The 19,073-nt window shown below is 33.8% G+C and overlaps 1 protein-coding gene across 3 annotated transcripts in view; it reads right to left on the bottom strand.

Annotated features, from left to right (window-relative positions):
• Positions 1-4,102: 4,102 nt before the first annotated feature.
• The window catches only part of LOC135619118 (DNA mismatch repair protein MSH1, mitochondrial-like), a 37,545-nt gene continuing 22,574 nt past the window's right edge, over positions 4,103-19,073 (bottom strand). Inside the window, exons 14-22 of one of the 3 annotated variants that reach the window (XM_065120806.1) lie at positions 18,670-18,737; positions 17,566-17,739; positions 15,608-15,814; positions 12,127-12,302; positions 11,828-11,971; positions 8,635-8,692; positions 6,054-6,353; positions 4,837-5,544; positions 4,103-4,758 (exon numbers count right to left, since the gene is read on the bottom strand). In XM_065120806.1, coding sequence (XP_064976878.1) covers positions 4,522-4,758; positions 4,837-5,544; positions 6,054-6,353; positions 8,635-8,692; positions 11,828-11,971; positions 12,127-12,302; positions 15,608-15,814; positions 17,566-17,739; positions 18,670-18,737 — 2,072 coding nt within the window. In that variant the 3' untranslated portion in view covers positions 4,103-4,521. Of the gene's footprint in view, positions 4,759-4,836; positions 5,545-6,053; positions 6,354-8,634; positions 8,693-11,827; positions 11,972-12,106; positions 12,364-15,607; positions 15,815-17,565; positions 17,740-18,669; positions 18,738-19,073 lie in introns of all 3 variants that reach the window. The other 2 variants (XM_065120807.1, XM_065120805.1) reach the window with 2 other exon arrangements.

The following is a 19,073-nucleotide window of genomic DNA, read 5'->3' as shown; positions in this document are numbered from 1 at the left end:
GGAATCTAATCCATTGGACTTGCCTATCCTCAGTTATCATATACTTATAGTCCCTCATCCATTTAATATCCTAAAGATCGTATACCAGGTATGGTGCTGTCAGACTCTAATCGGATTCTCCGATAGAACTCTTTCTCTCTTAATTTGAATGATCCTAACTAAGGATTTATCTGAGCAAGAATACATGTGATTTTCCTCTCATGACACTAAAAGTGGATGATCCTTTATCGACACTTAATAGTCCTTGTAAAGTTAGCTACCACTTCCGATGACCGGTTGTGCTAGATCTGGAACCTTTAAACATGTAAGTCCAATATCAAAGAGTGGAGTACTTATACAAGACATCCTTGGTATCTCAAGTCTAAGGACCAGATACACCATTGAGACTACGGAATCACTGTTTAACAATAAGGCATCATTAATCATCTAGCATTCCGTAAGAGGATCAATCAGTAAACTCATTCTCCAATAAGCATATGTACTGTATCCCTAGTATCCCCACACGAGCAGCTATAAGACCAGATACATCCATCACATAGATGGATATATAGCACACTAGTATGTCTAGTTATCTCGATATCCCTCTCGAGTAACCTATGACCGAGATTACTTAGGATTTGAGTTTAAAGGCAAATCGGTCTCATTATCGTGATCTCATCACGATTCGATTCTCATTGCACAGATCAATGGACATCACAATATATTCAAGCAACAGGTAATACAAAGTGATAAAATATCAAATAATAATAATAAGCAAAAAGACTACGTGTCAAGTCACACGTGTCATCACTCACGTGATTGATTTGCACAGTACTTATAACTAGCAATAGTCAAAATATTACGAGTATTTTCTTACCTTAACGTTAATTTTTCATGAGTACATATACTAGTCGACCCATTCAACTCCTATTTATCTTTATTTGTATTATGGTGAATCTTGAATGGATCAAACTGAGGAAGAGAATTAAGAATGAACTATACGAGGAAAGTCCCATTCACATTGATGCATAATATTTTAAGTTCCATAGTCTTATTAGACATATTGAGGATATGATCCTAAATCCTCGAAGTGTCATTATACTAAGTTATAGTAAGTTCTTTAATTAATGTGTCAACCAATAACTTATTAGTAAATTTAAACTAAGCCTTCTTGTTCTTTGCAATTATCATTCTTATAAATATTAAACTAAGCCTATTTTTTTCAAGCATTTGTTTTATTAATTGATTCTATGATGTTTTTATTAATTGGGTCTATAGGCTTTTAAACAAGTAATACTATGTCAAGATTTAATACATATAGTGTGAATTATACCTTCTTTAACTATTCTGAATAATTTGAATCAAAGAGTATATGAACACTATAAGTAATACATAAAAGTGTATGAAAGAAAGTATCACTATAAAATATAAAATAATATTAATGTTTTGAGTTTTTAAAATATAATGAACTATTGATATCATCCATATTTTACTTTTGAATAAAATATAGATATATCTAATATTCACACAAAATTATTTATAGAAGACTAATATTATTTTTATAGAATAGTATTTATACTTTTAAGTATATAACCATAAAATATAAGGATACCAAAATAATATTATCTTACTCTATCAAATAATTTTTCAAATCAGATACTCTATTAGGATTGTCTAAATATCTAAATTATGTGTCATTATGAATATTATTTTTCATAATATCATTTATGACCAATTCTTTAATATAATTTTATAAGTTATTAGTCTAAACTATTTTGGTGACTATAGAATCAATATAATAATATAAAATATAATTGAAAATATTATATAAATGATAAAATATTTATTATAATTTATCATATAAGACTACCATTTTAAGCCACTTTTATAGTTATTAGTCAGATAAAACCTAAAGATATAAGTTACAAATAATATTCACTAAATATTTTAATCTAATTTATATAAAATAATTTAGTAATAATAAAAATAATAATCATAATAATTATTAAATATTAATCAAGATAAAGGAAAAAACTCATATGTTTTATTGGGTTTATCAAATGATTTTTATATGATGATCATATGATAATCATAATAAAATATAAATTATATCTCTATGTGAAAAATAAATATTATTTTATAATATTAAACATATACATGTGAATAACTAAACAAATATCCAAGAAAAATAATTAAAATTTAATTATCATAAGCAAAAAAATTATCAATTTGTCATATAAGAAAATTATAAAAGAAAATCATAATTTATATATTTTTAATTATGGATGAAACCCTAAATTAGATTAGTCAACCATAATTGGGTAGGCTTAGAATGAGATTAAATATTAGTCCAATTAAATCTATCAAAATTAAAGTTGACCAAAGTAAAAAGTTAATTAAATTTTGACTTTTCCTTAAAACATGCTTAATCAAATCTAAATCCATTGAAGAAGTCAAAATACAGTCTGCATCAAAGTTCAAATAAAATATTTGATTAAAATAAATCGAATTAGCTAATTTTATAATCAAGGACACAACTCATAAATATTTAGTTTCTAAATGATAAAACTATAATTTCCTTGGGATATATATAGTGAAAGTATATGATATCTAAAAGATGAAATTGTCAAGGGTAAAACTATAATTTTAATATGTGAAATCTTTTATTTTTTTCTTTTATTTTCTTCTCAATTGCCACGCGAGGCATGGTGTATGGCCATTTATTGTTGCGTACGACAATTCTTACGTAACCAACTGATGACTCATCGATTACCATGTCGTGTCATCGTGCTCATATGCAACTATTCTCACTTTCAGAACACCTATGGCCCATGCGTTATCGATCGAGAGCCGAATCAACAACACCGGAACACAACCCTAAACGTCGACAAGTGACCCCATTGATTGTTGTAGCCTTCGACATCTAGTTGACATTGGTCGCGGCTAGCAAATATCGTCGTAGCGACATTACTACAACAATTACTCAAAGCCAATGATGCAGCATTATTCTAAGGCAACGACATCATTGCAATCACTACAAGAAATGACACTGTTGCATTATCAATTGCGACCAAGGTAGGCCAATCGCTATGGTAATGCTTGGGTTGCTTATGTGCTAATATGCACAGTATCTACAGCAAGTATCGACTCGTTAGTTGTCGCACTTGCTAGTATCTATAGTAGTTGCTATACGTGATTGGGTTGGTGACCATTAGATACTGTCACCCTCAATAATGTTATCGTTGACGGTACTCAATAATGTTATCGTTGACGGTAAGATGTCGACGATAGTTCATTAATCAAATGTGAGGAATCTTGCATTGTTCACAAACAAGTGAAAGAATGGATAAGATAGAAAAGCAAATCAATAACATAAATTAATCATTCAGACATCGTAAAATCAAAATTGAATAACACATTTTGAGAAACGAAGGATGCTAATAAATAAATATAAATATAAAATAAATTTGATATACTTTTACAATATATTTGATTTCAAAATATAACTCTCAATTATAAACATAAAACATATAATTATGATATCATTATAAAAAATTTAATATCAAAATCAAATAATGATAAATTAAGATCACAATTAAACATTTAGCAACTCTTTATCAAATATGCAAACACATCGTCCTCAAATCTATTAGTTACAATGATACCGATTTATAAGAAAAACTATATTCATCTTTTTCTTTCTTAGGATCACAAGCAATGATATAGAGATTTAAATTGATTAAAAATAAATCTATAATCCTAATTTTTAAAATGATAATTAAAAAAATCTCTTCCCTCAAAATTGTCTTAAAAAATTTTATTAACAAACTTTCTTTCTATTAATCGATAACCATAATAAAAATATAATTAATTTTATAATATATATTACTAAATTAGATAAAACCACATAAAAAATCTATGATATAATTATTTTTTCATCATTAATCACCGTACCTTATGGCACGCCGCCTGGAAGATGCCAAACACCACATTCATGAGAAGATGCATTATAGAAATCAGAAAGGACATGACCCAGCAGGGTAATAGTCCAGGGGATAAGCGTATAAGAATTTAAATATCGGCTTTATAATATAAAGAGAAACTCAAAAAATATTCATATAAAACAAATCCAGAAAGGCAACAACGACAGGAAGAATCGTTAGGTAATCTCAATATGACTCGAACATTCCATCATGTTTCTCAAGGAAAACACGATACGATAACATTCTGCTTCTATCATAATGACCATTTGTTCATCACCCGATGCATAATCTTTCTGCAGAATTGCCTTTTTACTAAATCATAGCTCATATGGATGATCAAGCCATAGGACATTGTACACTACATCCTTCACTTGTTACTAAATGGCAAATTGTTGCCACCCATCGCAAAATTGAGCTATCACCATAGCAGGAGCAAGAATCATGACATTCCCCTTGTACAACAAGAAAAGGGAAAAACAAGAATGAACAAAATTTAAAGACATTCTTGCAACTACCCCTACAAAACTTTGGCATAGGTTGGCTTCAGAAACAACACAGACTAGTCTTGCTGACGCACAGTAAGAGCTTCCATAACGAGGCCAGCGACTCCAAAATTTCGGTGCCTTCCATCAGCTTTGTTTACAAGTCTAAATCCACTTATAGGAAGTTGATTAATGAGAAGAGTCTCCAGTTGGTTTGCAACACTCTTTCCTGGGACTATGACATAAATGATTGGTGCATTTTGCATGTCTTCCTTGGAACGATGTGCACGAAGCCGACCAACCAGGTCATCAGTCTGCAATTGAAGTTGCTCTCATTTAGACAAATACATATTGTACATAATCTAAATGAAAGACGAGAACGAAAATGTAACCTGCCCAATGTACAGTCTCCTATCAGGTCTTATGAGGACATAAATACTGGACGTTCCTACAGTTGATGGAGGAGGCTGCTCCCTAGCACCAACAGAAAAACATCTCACTTCAGCAAGCTCAGGTATGCTCTTCTTTTTAAAAAGGTCTAATAACTTTCTCTGGCAGACTATTGTTACAGCACTCTTGACTTCCTCAACTAGCTGCTGATCCGATACACTGGAAGTACATTCAAAAGTAGTCTTTGAAATGCAAACTTCAGCAGGATTGTTTAAGTAACCCTTGGGATTAGAAAACTCCATCACAGCACAAACAGCTGCTTGTGCATCAGTTGCATTTACGGAAAGGTAGAGTTCTTGAGCTCTTTTAATAATCATTTCAGGAATACCTTCTTTCTCAGCAGTCTCAAATGCAAGACTCTCTCTACATATACCATCTATCAACTTCCATGTTGGCTTTGTGCATCCATCTACAACCTCTGTTCCCATTGCTTTGTATACAGTACTCCTTGTCACTAAAGGCAAGTCAAAAATACCATGCAAATGGGTGGACACAATACCCAAGCAACCAATATGATCAAGTGTTTCGACAATACTACCAGCAATACAGGTTCCCTTTGCAGTTTCAGTGCCTCGACAAATCTCATCCACAAGAACTAGACTCCTTGCAGTAGATCCGTTAACAATTGAACGTATCTCCGACATTTCAATCTGAAATGAAATAATTATGTCAGGAAGATGATTCAATAGTTTGGGATCATGATTGAGTAAAAGTTTGAAAGCTAAATACTTCTGTACATTGATGGTAGTTATGCAAAGTTTCGCAAAGCAGAGAAAGATATCAAAGCAAATGGATTATCATTTTCTAGGCATCTCATACATGTTCCAAAATATAACCAGCAACTTCAATTTTTAAAACACCAGTAAATTTTGATAAAAGTACAACCAGCAGCTGAAGAGTCGGTTATGAGTATTATGATTATCAGCAATCTAAGTTCTGAAGGACTATAATAATATTTAAAACATTTGTCTTTAATAGCAGAACTTGGTAGCCACACTGAAAATCTATTAGTTGACAGCAAACACACTGAACTATGAAATATGGTCGTTCCATATAAAGTAGGTCCCATATGGAATGAAAACCAAATCGAGCATCATAAATTTAAATAAAGATTAAAGTCATAAAACCAGTAATAGAACTTAAGCATTATATTCAACACCTGAAATGAGCTTTTTCCATCAGCAGGACTGTCATAAGCTTTCATGTGCAGCATAATAGAGTCAAAATTAGGAATTAAGGCTGATTCAGCAGGCACCATAAGCCCGCATATTCCAAGTAATGCCGCAGCACAGATTGACCGTAGCAAACTAGATTTACCACCTCCATTTGGTCCAGTAAGAAGGAAAAGTGATTTCAAGTTGACTGTGTTCTTTGTTGCATTTCCATGTGCAACATCAAACCAGTAAGGAGATAAGCCTGATAACTCCATTTTACTGTTTACTTCTGCCAAAAAAATTTCCTGCAACCACGGAAGTGATGATGATCATAGCAGGAAGCTATTTTAACTGAAACTGTCAAAAACAGAATCTGCAAGGACATAAGCTCTTCACTGAATTATGAAATCAGACTTAAAATATCCAGTAGTTTTCCATTATGGCAGACCGACCAAAACCAAAGGCAGTTCACAATCAACTACAGTCAAACCTACCAAATTCAGCTACTAAGTGAGATGCTTATATATATACATATATGTATATACATATATATATACATATATATATATACATATATATATACATATATATATATACATATATATATATACATATATATATACATATATATACATATATATATACATATATATATATATATATACTTTTTTTTTGTGAATGTAACAGAAGCACAAATGTCGTGCAAACATGGTTTGCAGACAGTAGTGAGAACTTGACACATGGTAGCCAACTTTGTGATAAAATTTGGAAAGAATACCATCCACTACCTAACATATTTTTCCCTTGTGCATAAATATGCATATCCACTCATTGTACACTCCAGCCATGCTGAAAGCACTGTGCCAGCTTGGGACAGATGTACCGAACAAACTAGTTTTTACTGACATAATAAAAATAATAATTTTGTAATGTATAACATACCATAAGAGTCAACATATACTAATCCAATAAGATATTGATGTGATGCAATAGACATACTGATTGTAGAAAAAAAGATATACCCAATGCATGAGGCTCCCAACAATGTGGGGTTTGGGGAGAGTCAATGTATATAACCTTACCTTTAAATATTTAAAGATGTTTCCTCAACTCTATTTCCACGACTCGAACCTTGATCTCTCATGTCATAAAAAAACAACCTTACCATTGTACCAAGACCCACCCTCAACATACTAATTGTATTGGAATATTAAAAAAATACCTAGTGTATTGAGGTAAACCATATTATGAATTGACATATTCCAATCCAATAAGGTCTCGCTATGAATGCAGATATCAGTATGTAAATCATTGTACATAACAAGCACATTAATAGGCATACTTTGTCATTTGTAATTGATAAATTTGAACATAGATTGCCTTAAAAACGTTATACATTAAGTTATGGAATATTTAAGACCTTGTACATAACAAGTACATCCCTAGACATACTAATGCAATTTGGTCTATAAATTTATTACATAACAAGTGTTCTTCTAAGACTAACAACCCCAAATTTAGTTCTTCATTGCATGTGGGAGAAGACTTGGATTGGTTTATAAGAATTAAATGAGTGTACCACCACTACCTAGAGCTTAAAGAATTTTGGATTAACTATTTAGATTCATCAAATTCATGGATTGAGTATTCCATAAGCTCAAGTAGTGACAAATAATATTAGCACAGACCTAGTAGCTATGTGACATGGCGGGGGACACAAGTAGGAAATGATTACCGGTCGAGGCTCGAGACGCATTACAACATATTCCATTGGGTTATGATGTGATTATTCTATTTCATAAAATAGAATTGACATTAATATGGAAAGTTTCGTAGCACAAGAATATTCTCTAAAGAATATTTAAAATTCATATTAAAGTTATTGACTGTTTAAACCAAAATTAAGCATTTAATATTCCTCATTAGAGGTTCAACACACTTCAAGATGTCACGAATCACTTTAGCATTAGCAATCCTTCAAAATCAATGCAAAGAGATTTGTTTATCCTTCAAACTAAACATAAGGGGTTCTCAAGTGTTATCAAGCTTAGTTCGTCACACTTCAATGCTCCCCAGTCCTAGGTGTACAGTTAAAGATAAGCACCTTTCCTAGGGGTGGTGAAGAACAAATAAAATTTTGAATTTTTAATATCAACATAGTTTCTCTAGTTCCATTCCATCTATAATGATATTTAAGTAACAGATACAACTAAAAACTATTCAACATGAAACAAATGCCAATTACAACAAACATAATACTAAGCTGTATTCAGAAGGGGTTCTCAACTGTTATCAAGCTTAGTTCGTCACACTTCAATGCTCCCCAGTCCTAGGTGTCAAGTTAAAGATAAACACCTTTCCTAGGGTTGGTGCAGAACAAATAAAATTTTGAATTTTTAATATCAACATAGTTTCTCTAGTTCCATTCCATATATAATGATATTTAAGTAACAGATACAACTAAAAATTATTCAACATAAAACATATGCCAATTACAACAAACCTAACACTGAGCTGTATTCAGAAAATTAATGCTACAGAATCCTCACTAACAAAATATCACCAACGCTGTCCTCATATAAATACCTTGGAATCAAAGAAATCATATATCTCAGGGAAAACCCATTCTCTTCTCCGGCCCTCACTGCATAACAACAAATTACCCTTTGAAGTGAGCATGTATTAGCTAAGGTATCAAATTATCAGTTTTAAGCATACTACCATGCTAAAGCACACAAACATCTTTAACCAAAGAATTAGCAGCAGCATCTCATTGGAATGAAACATGAATCTCACAAGGCCCATACGTAACGAGCAAACATGATTGGAAGACCAGCAAATCATGAAGATTATTATGCATAATAACAGCAACAAGAAGCGAAAATGTCCCACCTATTTGGATCAGCTATATGAATCTTGTCTCCTGCCATTAAACTCTGTGTAGGGCCCTAATTAAATCAAGATAATTTAAATTTTGATTTATTGCTTTAAGACAAGTTTTCTTAGGAAGGAGTTCAACTATCTAAATGCGGCATACAATAACAAAATGTTATAGACTAATGCCAACGTGATGGGTGTTTTAAGCAAGGTTCTTAATCTCATACCGTACCGATGTATCAAGCTTTTGCTCGATACATTACGGTACGACATACTAAGCAGTACGCCAGGGCAGACCAAGTGGTATGCCTAAAATAGGCATAAAAAATTCTCTGAAAATACCTGAAAAATAAAAAAAATACGATAGAGTTTTTAAGTTAGAAATAAATATGCATTTAGTATAGTTATAGCAAAACTAATATAAATTAGGTAAGAATAGTGCCACATTTTTTTTTCAAGCTTTGAAGAGTAGCTTTGTGCAAGGTTCGCAATTTCGATCCATTCCAGATCGTCCTTCGTTATTATTGAATTATCTATAGAAAAATTATTCGAATTGTTAAATTATTTTGTATACAACTTAGACTTTATGATACAAATGAATTAAGTAATCACATGTATAGATATACCTAATTCTACCATCAAAACAATCGATAGGCCTCCACGAGTGGTGGATCAGAATCCTCGATCATATGTATCTGTATATCAATATGATATGTTTGTTGGACCCGATCCTAGAATTGATCCCACGACATAATGTATTGATACATCATATGTCATTGGTGAATCAATCCACAAATCATTGTTTTGTTGAGTTTAGGAGAGTGAAAATGTAAGAATAAAACAGAGAATATGAGAAAAAATGAGTTTGAAAGAACTTAAGAGAGTGTAAGAGTGAAATAGATTGAAATAGAGAGGAGGAAAGGGTTTAAAAACCCTTGAGGAGGCCTCCAATAGTCAAATTGACCGTTGGAGCATTGTTATATTCGGTAACGATCGGTTTCGACTGTTACTGCCCAGTACAGGTCGGTAATGATCGAAATTTCAACCGTTACTACCCAATACGAGGCCAATAGCCTGATACCACCCAGTAGCAAGCGGTCTACGTATTGATCTACTGCCAGACCGGTATGTACCACTCGTACCAAGCAGTACGGTACAGTATAACAAACATTAGTTTTAAGTCTTCCTAATGAAAAGTTACTGATTATGTCAAACATGATTCATGACTCATGTCAACATTTTCTAAGCATCCAACATGGATGCTCATCTCCAAGAAAACGGTGCTTGTTGCTACAATTTGTTGCAAATAAATTGTCAGAATTATATGACAAGATGGTGGAGGCGAATACAATACTAAATTCTCTCCACTAAATCTCAGCTAGTCCTCAAAAAAAAAAAAATGGTAGCCCAGTGTTCAAGCTCCCACCAATGGAGAATCTTTTTAACAGCACAAATTTCCATTAAATTTTCACCAGTAATTCATAACTATTAAAACCAATTATTTAAATGTCCTAGAAAAAGTTGAGTAGCCTAGGTGAAAGACACAAACTTATCGGGCAAGAAATACTCCAAAAGAAACATGAAACTTTAAATACATTATCAGATGCAACAAAGTGAATGCGGAACCATAGGTCCAATAGTTGTACATACGACAGTTGCTTCAGTCAAAATACAGCCCAAGAAGATTTCTAGTTCTTAGTCCTTCAATTTAGCCATAACTGCTAGATTCATGAAAATCTAAGAGATAATTGCTTAACTGCTAATTTGATATTTCTCTGACTACTAGTGTAATATGTCTATGTTATTCTACATGCAAGTAGACTTTAAATTGAGGCTCCAGGCAAGTTTTGAGGACAAAAGTTTGAAACATCTCATACTTAATTGGCATTGGAAGGAGTACAATCAAAAGTGACTTAAACAAACAATGTACATTATGTTATCAACAACTTTGTGCTAAACAGTCATTCCACAATCTTAAATTAGTACATTCATTTTTTGTTAAGTCTATTGCAAGGTTTAAAATCTCGGTCTAAGACCACTTTTTGCTAATCTGTCAGACTGGTAACATTAACTGAGCAGTATACAGACTTGTACCATCCAGCATCAGCCAAAAGATATTAAAATGTTAAATATCCACCAGTACTAAATCATATGGTCTGACACCTGTCCTTGCTCAGATTAGTAAAAACAATGGTTTGGTGTTTAATGCCTAGTCAATGATAAGGTTGTATACAAAGTTAAGGCCAAGTGCTTTGCTTACTTGAATTGTTTGAGGCAAAACTTTATCCCACTAGATTTTATACATACAAGGGTACTTGTTACATGGAATAACAAGAAACAATAACTGGTTGCTCTGATGAAGCAAAGCTACACGACGACAAAGGTAATTTTGCAACTCAGAATCCCTTGAAGACAGAAATTCTTTATTCATGAGTATTCATTTAACGGGATAACTCAAATATGTCCAAGGAATCCATTGGGAGTCGTATTCATTTCAGGACAATAGTGCACTAATTAGTCCGTTCAAGAGCCACAAGTGTCCCAACCTTTTTGAGATGTACAATATCCCAATCCTTTTTGAGATGTACAGCATCGCCTGGGAAAACATACCTAGATAAAATTAATGGTCTGAAGCCTCAATTCAGATATTGTTTAGCTTTTCAAAACATTCATAGCAGTCCAATCTAGACAATAAATTTATGAATACCAACTCTCAGTATACTACTACACCAAAATGTTACACGGATTACATATCCTATATGCCATTTCAGTCACACATACAGTCATCTATTTTAGTTTAAAAAGAAATAGAATGCTCAAAGAATATACAAAGGAAAAACCCAAATAAAAAATCAAATATAGACAAAATATTATTCTCTACTAGAATGAAAAAGGGCTTCACCTAACATGACTGAAAAGTGCCTTCGCAATGACAAGCAAGATGGACGAAAAAACTAAAATGTTCATTTTGGTCTGCAAATCACTGGACAATCCTCTTAGTAAATTCAGAACTTTAGCTCTAGCATTATCACTTGCTTCATGGTACCTAAAATTTGAACACAACAAATTAAGAAGTCAAACCAGAGAAAATATTTGAACAGCTTTAAAGAAAAAGTATTCAGTCTCATGCTGGGAAAACAAGCTCATTTATGTTCAAGTAGCCAAATTAGAAAAAAAGAACCTGTTTAATGCTTCCTCAACCTTGCTAGTTGTAAACCATTCCTCTCCAACCTTTCTACCTTTTGAATCTGTAGCAGGTCTGAGTTGTTTAATTTGTTCTTCCCCGGTAGTGTTAGCCCATACAGCTGGAACAAACCGTCTCCCCTTGAACCAAACTGCTCCATGCTCTCTTGCATAACATATTTCACCCTTTGGACCTCCAAAAGGATTCATGAGAGATTTCACTCTTAAAACAATTGGAGAAAAATCTTCCATCACCTAGAAAAACAATTTAAAAAATCTAATAACAGAAGATAGAAAGCATTATGATGTTTAAAATGAAAAGCATATAATACTAAATAAGAACAATGATATGTCTATCCCGCAAGGTTTGATATTTAAGAACTGCTGACATTGCAATGCAGAGTAACCTAAAATGAGAAGGCATGAAGCATTAGAATTTAGAAGTTTTGACTATATAACACGAAAAATATTCTACAGAACTTCCAAGTCTAGTTCACATTACTGAGGAATTCTATGATAAAAAATATGAAAGGCCCTGAACCACAAATGGTGAAATTGCTAAACATCAGAGTTTCCATAGAGCTTATGACTTATTATAAAATATGTTGGAATTGTTAATTAACCATTGTACACAAAAGAGGCGGGTCCTATAAAACATTTTGAAATTGAAGCTATTAAATTCACAGGTTGTACAAATTTGAGAAGAAAAAAATTTATGGAGACAAACTGCAACCAGAACAACTCATAAGTTTTATCACATCATAGTATATATGCTGCATCATCACTCTTCAGTTATTGTCATATAAAACCTGCACAGTTTTATTTAGAAATTGATTCTCCCTTCTTAGATTATTTACAAAGAAATGATATTGAATTATCTATATAAAACGATTCGAATTATTAGATTATTTGATATACAATTTAAGCTTTAAGATTCAAATGAATTAAGTAATCGATTAATGAATATACCTAGCTCTATTACCAAGAAGAACGAGAGGATTTCACGAGCGATGGATTGGGATCCTCGATTCTATATATCTGTACATCAATTTGATATATTTATCGGACCAAATCCTAAAATTGATCTCTTGACATAATATTTTGATACACAGCATGTCATTGGTGCATCAATATGGTAACGTCGTAGTTTAATCATCATGAACTACACATATCCGAGGTGGCTCTTAAGGCAAGTACGATTGTAGCATACATTAGTGTGGAGGTTAGAGAATGCCGAAACTTCTATTTTTGCCACTGATCTATTGTTCTATATCATAAGATCAATCATCATACTGCTGCTCGAAGAAGAACTAACTATCACCGTACTACTGTTGCCCGTAAGATTCTCCATAATACGATGACTGTGAATACGACGAGCTTCACTCTATGCCTACATGACGTAGTGTCACGAACGGTCGTCGTGCACTCGAAACAACTTCGTTCAATGAACCGTTCGTCGCTTTTGCATGCTTGAACAGAGACATGACAACCTGTTTTGCCATAGTTTTGTGTGTTTTTGCTTGTAAAAATACATGTTCGAACATGTTGCAGTGCACAGTGCGACCGCTCACCACGTCGGGCCAAAAAGCCCCAAAATGGCTCCATTTTCGCGTGTCGCGAGCTGTTTTCTACAGCCCACTACAACACGCGAAATGTCAACCATCTCAGCACCCTGGAACCCCCCGGGTGGCAAAGGGCTGGATGAGACTTTGGTATATTGTCGGGCGTTGAACAATCTTCACAAGTTTGCACGTTTTCTTCACGGGAACTTGCCTTCGTGCCCGACACCCGGTGAACTTGCAGATGTTCGTTCAACCTTCTAAAGTCCTTGTTTTCCTCATTTCTTTGTTTTCTCTCATGCACACAAGGTGGTCGCTGAATTGCTTGTAAAGCTTCCCTCTTCGCGAGACGTCAAGACTTGTCCGCCGCTCGTTCTTCGAACTGATCAGCTTTCTATTTTACAGGTCCTTCGGGACCTGAGTGAGGTTGCAAATTGGCTGACCTTTGCGGACGCATATCGCAAGGGCGCGTCAAGACTTAGGCAATCCCAGCTAAGTCCGAGAATTTGGCTCAAGGGTGCTTCGCGACTTAGGCAACTCAAGCTAAGTTCGCGTCTTGACCGCAAGGGTGCCTCACGACTTAGGCAATTCTAGCTAAGTCTGTGACAGTAGGCTCTGTCGCATCAAATCAAAATCATCCATTATCTTCCCCTTCCCCTTGTTTAAACTTGACAAATACATCGTCGAACAACATGATCTAATACTTGGGTAGCATGCGTAAAATACTGCTCTTCGGTCCATGCACCACCCTAAAACTTTATAGACAGGATCATTGACTCCCCAACATCGCTGTCATCATTGGTCGAGACACTAATGTCCACGTCGCTACCATGTTTTCGGACCGAGCAGGTTGCTGAATACGATTGAGGTGTCTTGTCGCCCAACTTGCTTCCTTCTAATGGTGCAACAGATGCTACTACCTTCTCCTTTGGCTTTGCCTTTGCACGCTAGGTGAACAACTGTGACGATTGGGTGTCAATAGTTCCTCAAGTAGTATGGCTTGATGTGAATGAGACTACTCGAGCTTTGTGGAGTTCAAGAGAGTACAAATGAGAGAATAAGAGAAATATATGAGTGAGAAAGTGATTAAGATAATAGATGAGTTAGAGAGAGTGAAAGGGGAGAGAATGAGGGGCTAGAAAGGGTTTAAAAACTCTTAAGTCTGGTTCAAATGGTCAAATGGAACATTTGAATTCAGCAAATCCCAGCAACGGATCAGTATTGATTGAAATCCGACCATTACTGACCGATATAGGTTGATAACAATTGGATTTCGATTGTTCCGACCGGTACAGACCCCGTATCGAGCGACACGGGGTCCCCTGTTATGGACCGCCCGATACAGGGCAATCCACGTGTCGATCTCCTATTGAACTATAGTGCGTACAGCCAAGTACAGGTCAACACGGTGAACCTTGTTTTGAACCATGTGCACAAGAAAGAATCACATACTAAATATAGCATCTCATTATGAGGTTTAAAAAGAAGTATCAGATGCAATCCAATTACTACAAAAAAATGTAAATCAGATAAAATCAATACCAAAACAGAATGTGCAGGTATTTTTGGATGCACAACAGCTCATCAATGTTTTGAAGGAAGATGCTGTTGTCCCATAGGCTTTACAAGCAATTGAGTCTAGCATCCAACCAACGCGCAGAATTTTGTCTGAGAGGTCTTAGATATGTGCCAATTGCTCATAGAGTTGCAAACTTTTGTAGAGCCAATTGCTACAACCTACATTGTAGTGCAGCTGATGTTCTTGCTAGAAAGTTTTTGAATATATAGTAATACTACATCTCCTTTTTGTCTCAAAAAAAAAACTACATCAAAATGAAAATGACAATAGCACATGAACTCAGCTAATTTTGTGCTGAAGTTGCAAATGTTTTTTGAAAGCATTAATATTGCCAAAGTAAAACGATGGTTTAGTAACTTACTGCAATTGATAAGGCCATAGCTGCGCTATCAACCTCTGCAAATGCTTCTTCAGCATGACACCTCTTGACACGTCCTTTCCATGAAGACTCCATATTCTCAAAGAACTCATCAGGAATAAACTCTAATGAACTTGTTTCCTGACCACTTTCACCACGCATAAAAAGTATATCACCTATTTTTTGGGATATGCAAATACACTCATTCACCTGCCAAGAATATATAAAGTAAATACTCAAATAGAAAATTCTATGATATTTAATTGATTAAACTATTGAAACAGTAAATGAACAAACTAAACATCAGCCAATCAACAACAAAATCATCACACCATAATACCCTAAACTAAAAAAGCCAACCACCACATTAAATACATAGAGACTTCAATGCAGCTTGAATAATGGAAATTCATTTGTAACAGATTAATACATAGTTCATCTAGTTTCTTTTTAATTACTTATAGGCCAAGCTACATTGGAGTTGAAAAAGAGCCATAACTATAAGTTACACTAGCTGTTGAATATTAATTAAACAAAGTTGATTTCCACATTATGCAGGTAGTTAAAATAACTATTTATTTAAATGCTGTCCACTCCAAATACTATGACATTGCACAAATTGTCAAACATTTTTATGTTAAGTTTCCTTGTGTAACTTCTCCACTGAATTAAATGCACTTTTCTGAAATTCCTCTACATTTAATCTACATCAGAACTTTCTATACTTTATTGAATATAATCCTTTGGAAAAATAACAAGTTAAATAGTTTATTGAAGTATCAAATGAAGCATCTAAATTGGTCCACAATGTAATACATCAATTTCCAAGGAGCTTGCAAAGAGTTTGGAGAAAAAAAAAAGAAACAAATTATTGCAGATCCAGGAACCTTGTGAACAACTAAAGATTCTCAAACTGATGGATGATGCCGAGATGGACTACAATGTTATTTCTCAAACCTATGAGTGTATCATTAGTTTGACTCATGGATTTCTAACTTGTTAATATAAAATATTTTTTTAAGTAATTTCATGAGTATCATTAGTTTAAGCATGTATTAACACCAAACTGTTGGAGTGTACACAAACATGGTCAGCATGATAACAAAGTTCCTGCCATCTACTATATTATATGAAGTTCCAAATATAGATATGATCATCCAAAGGAATTTTTGGCATATTTTTCAAGGCAATACAATCTACACAAGGATCTTGGCAAATTGATAATTTTTCTGGAACCCATATACCATAAGAAACTGATGCCTATGAACCCATCACAATCCCTGACTAGGTAGCATCATCATCAGACATAAAATTTCCTCTTCTAAAATAGGTTATAAATTCTAGAATTTTTTGCTATAACAAAAAGAAGAAACCAATTATGCTTACAAAATTGTAACCCAACCACCAACAAAATGCTTAAATCCCACACATGAAACATGAAAAATTTCTTGGAAGAAATAAATAATACGAAGTTAAATATTCCCACGCATGTGATCTAACGCATCCAGAATGAACTTGTATCTAACAAGGAACTGTTTCAGAGTTTACATATAAATTTTCTGTACATCCATATTTTTATAGTACAAGTCCAGATTAAAGTTTTAGACCATTTTGTACATGCTTGTGTTGGCAAGGGATTGTGAAGGACTATGATGACATGTACAGATGCAAATCAATGGCATGGCACCAGCACATAGATGGAATCCTTGGCTCATGTAGTGAAAATGCTTATACCACATGAAAATATATACACATACTATAAAGAGAGGAGACATAAACTCCAAAGTTCAAGCATTGCAGGTGTACATACACGCAAGCAAACCTAGATGTAGTTGCCTCCATAATATTTAAATTAATGCTTGCAATGTTTAACATAGTGCTTCAATGTTTAAATACTAAGTAATTTGGTATAACACAGAAGTTAATAAATAATAGCTATGGCAATGATGACAACCACATACCAATACATCATATTCAACTTTTAGTCCAGTAGCTACCCATGTTGGTTGCAATAATATATGTAAAATAGCAGAAAGCTCAGGGTTCCTACTCATATGGATAATCTCATCAACTACATTCTTTATTCTACAAAGCTCAATGTGATTAGCCTCCTTTGACTCGAGCAATTTTACAAGCTGCAAAATAAGACAAAGTCAGACTAGACAATGAAAGAGTATATATTTGACATGCAAAATAAAAATAGAACATCCTATAGGAAACAAGAAGGCTTGCATGAATTATGCAAAGAAAATAGCAAGAGAGTTAATTTACGAAAGGAAAAATCTTGCCCACCATTGTTCCATAAGACATTAGCAAAAGAACACAGTTTTACAGATACTTGAACTGCAAAACTAATGTGAGGTCTGACGAAGTTCACCTTATGCAGCCTCTATCCTAAGAGAGGCTAAATCACCAACTAATCAACATAAAGCATAGACATTGTCAAACTACTCTATAAATGATGAGATATTACTGATAAATCTGTACAACCCAGAAATTCTTAATGGAATAGCAACCACAGCAACACCATAAGTGCAAAACGATCTCAGAAACAGATCACATAGTTTAATCAGAAACCTGAATTTGCACACTACATTCAAAAGAAAGTAAAAGATTACAAAGCTAACAAAGCCACCATGCTTTTGGACATGCACACAGAAACTAAGAAAGATGAAAGTGCCGAAATTCAAGACAAAGAGAAAGCGCAAGAACATTAATATGTCTCAGGTGTGACACAGAAACATCCATAACTTTCTTTTTGCAAAATTACAACAGAACTGATAAGGTCCAAGACACGTATTCAATAATCAATCTAGTTATTGTATACTTGTACAAGCCGTTTTCCATAAGTTTAGAAAGAGGCTTGTACAAGTATTACAATAGAACAAGCTACACAAGATATGTGATAACACATCCATAAACAGCTTAAGAAAGACCCAAATATCCAACATCAAATAGTATCATCGAAAAAAAAGCACTAGACCAACCATAATACAATAAATAACAATAAATGACACTTAGACCAAAAAAAGTATACACTTATAAAGGAACATGTAAAATATTACCTTTGCAGCTGATACACAAGTGAACTCAGGAATAGAACAAGTCACACTGCTCATAAGCCTGCACGCCTCTGTCAGGAAATGCTCCAACTTATAATGGTTCCAACAAAGAAAACATATCCAACAAAATCGATATATAATAGATCAAATCTTACAGTGCCAAAGTTAAAGCATAATGTTTGACGTGGTATAGTCATAAAACAAAAGAATGAGAACACGAGCCTCGTGTATGCACTATACGGTCCACTATTCTCATGCATACAACAAGAATTATCAAAAACAGCAATAAGAACTACACTAATAAATGTCCTTCAGCACCAGCATTCAGGCTAGCCACGTGAAACATTTTCCCCAGGGTTTCATTCAAATAAATGCTTTCTTTAGAACAGCAGTATGACTCTTCTTGC

This window comes from Musa acuminata, chromosome BXJ2-8 (genome assembly GCF_036884655.1).
Source record: "Musa acuminata AAA Group cultivar baxijiao chromosome BXJ2-8, Cavendish_Baxijiao_AAA, whole genome shotgun sequence".
Lineage (NCBI taxonomy): Eukaryota > Viridiplantae > Streptophyta > Magnoliopsida > Zingiberales > Musaceae > Musa > Musa acuminata.
Note: the sequence above shows the minus strand (reverse complement) of the source record. Positions and strands in the feature narration are given on the sequence as shown.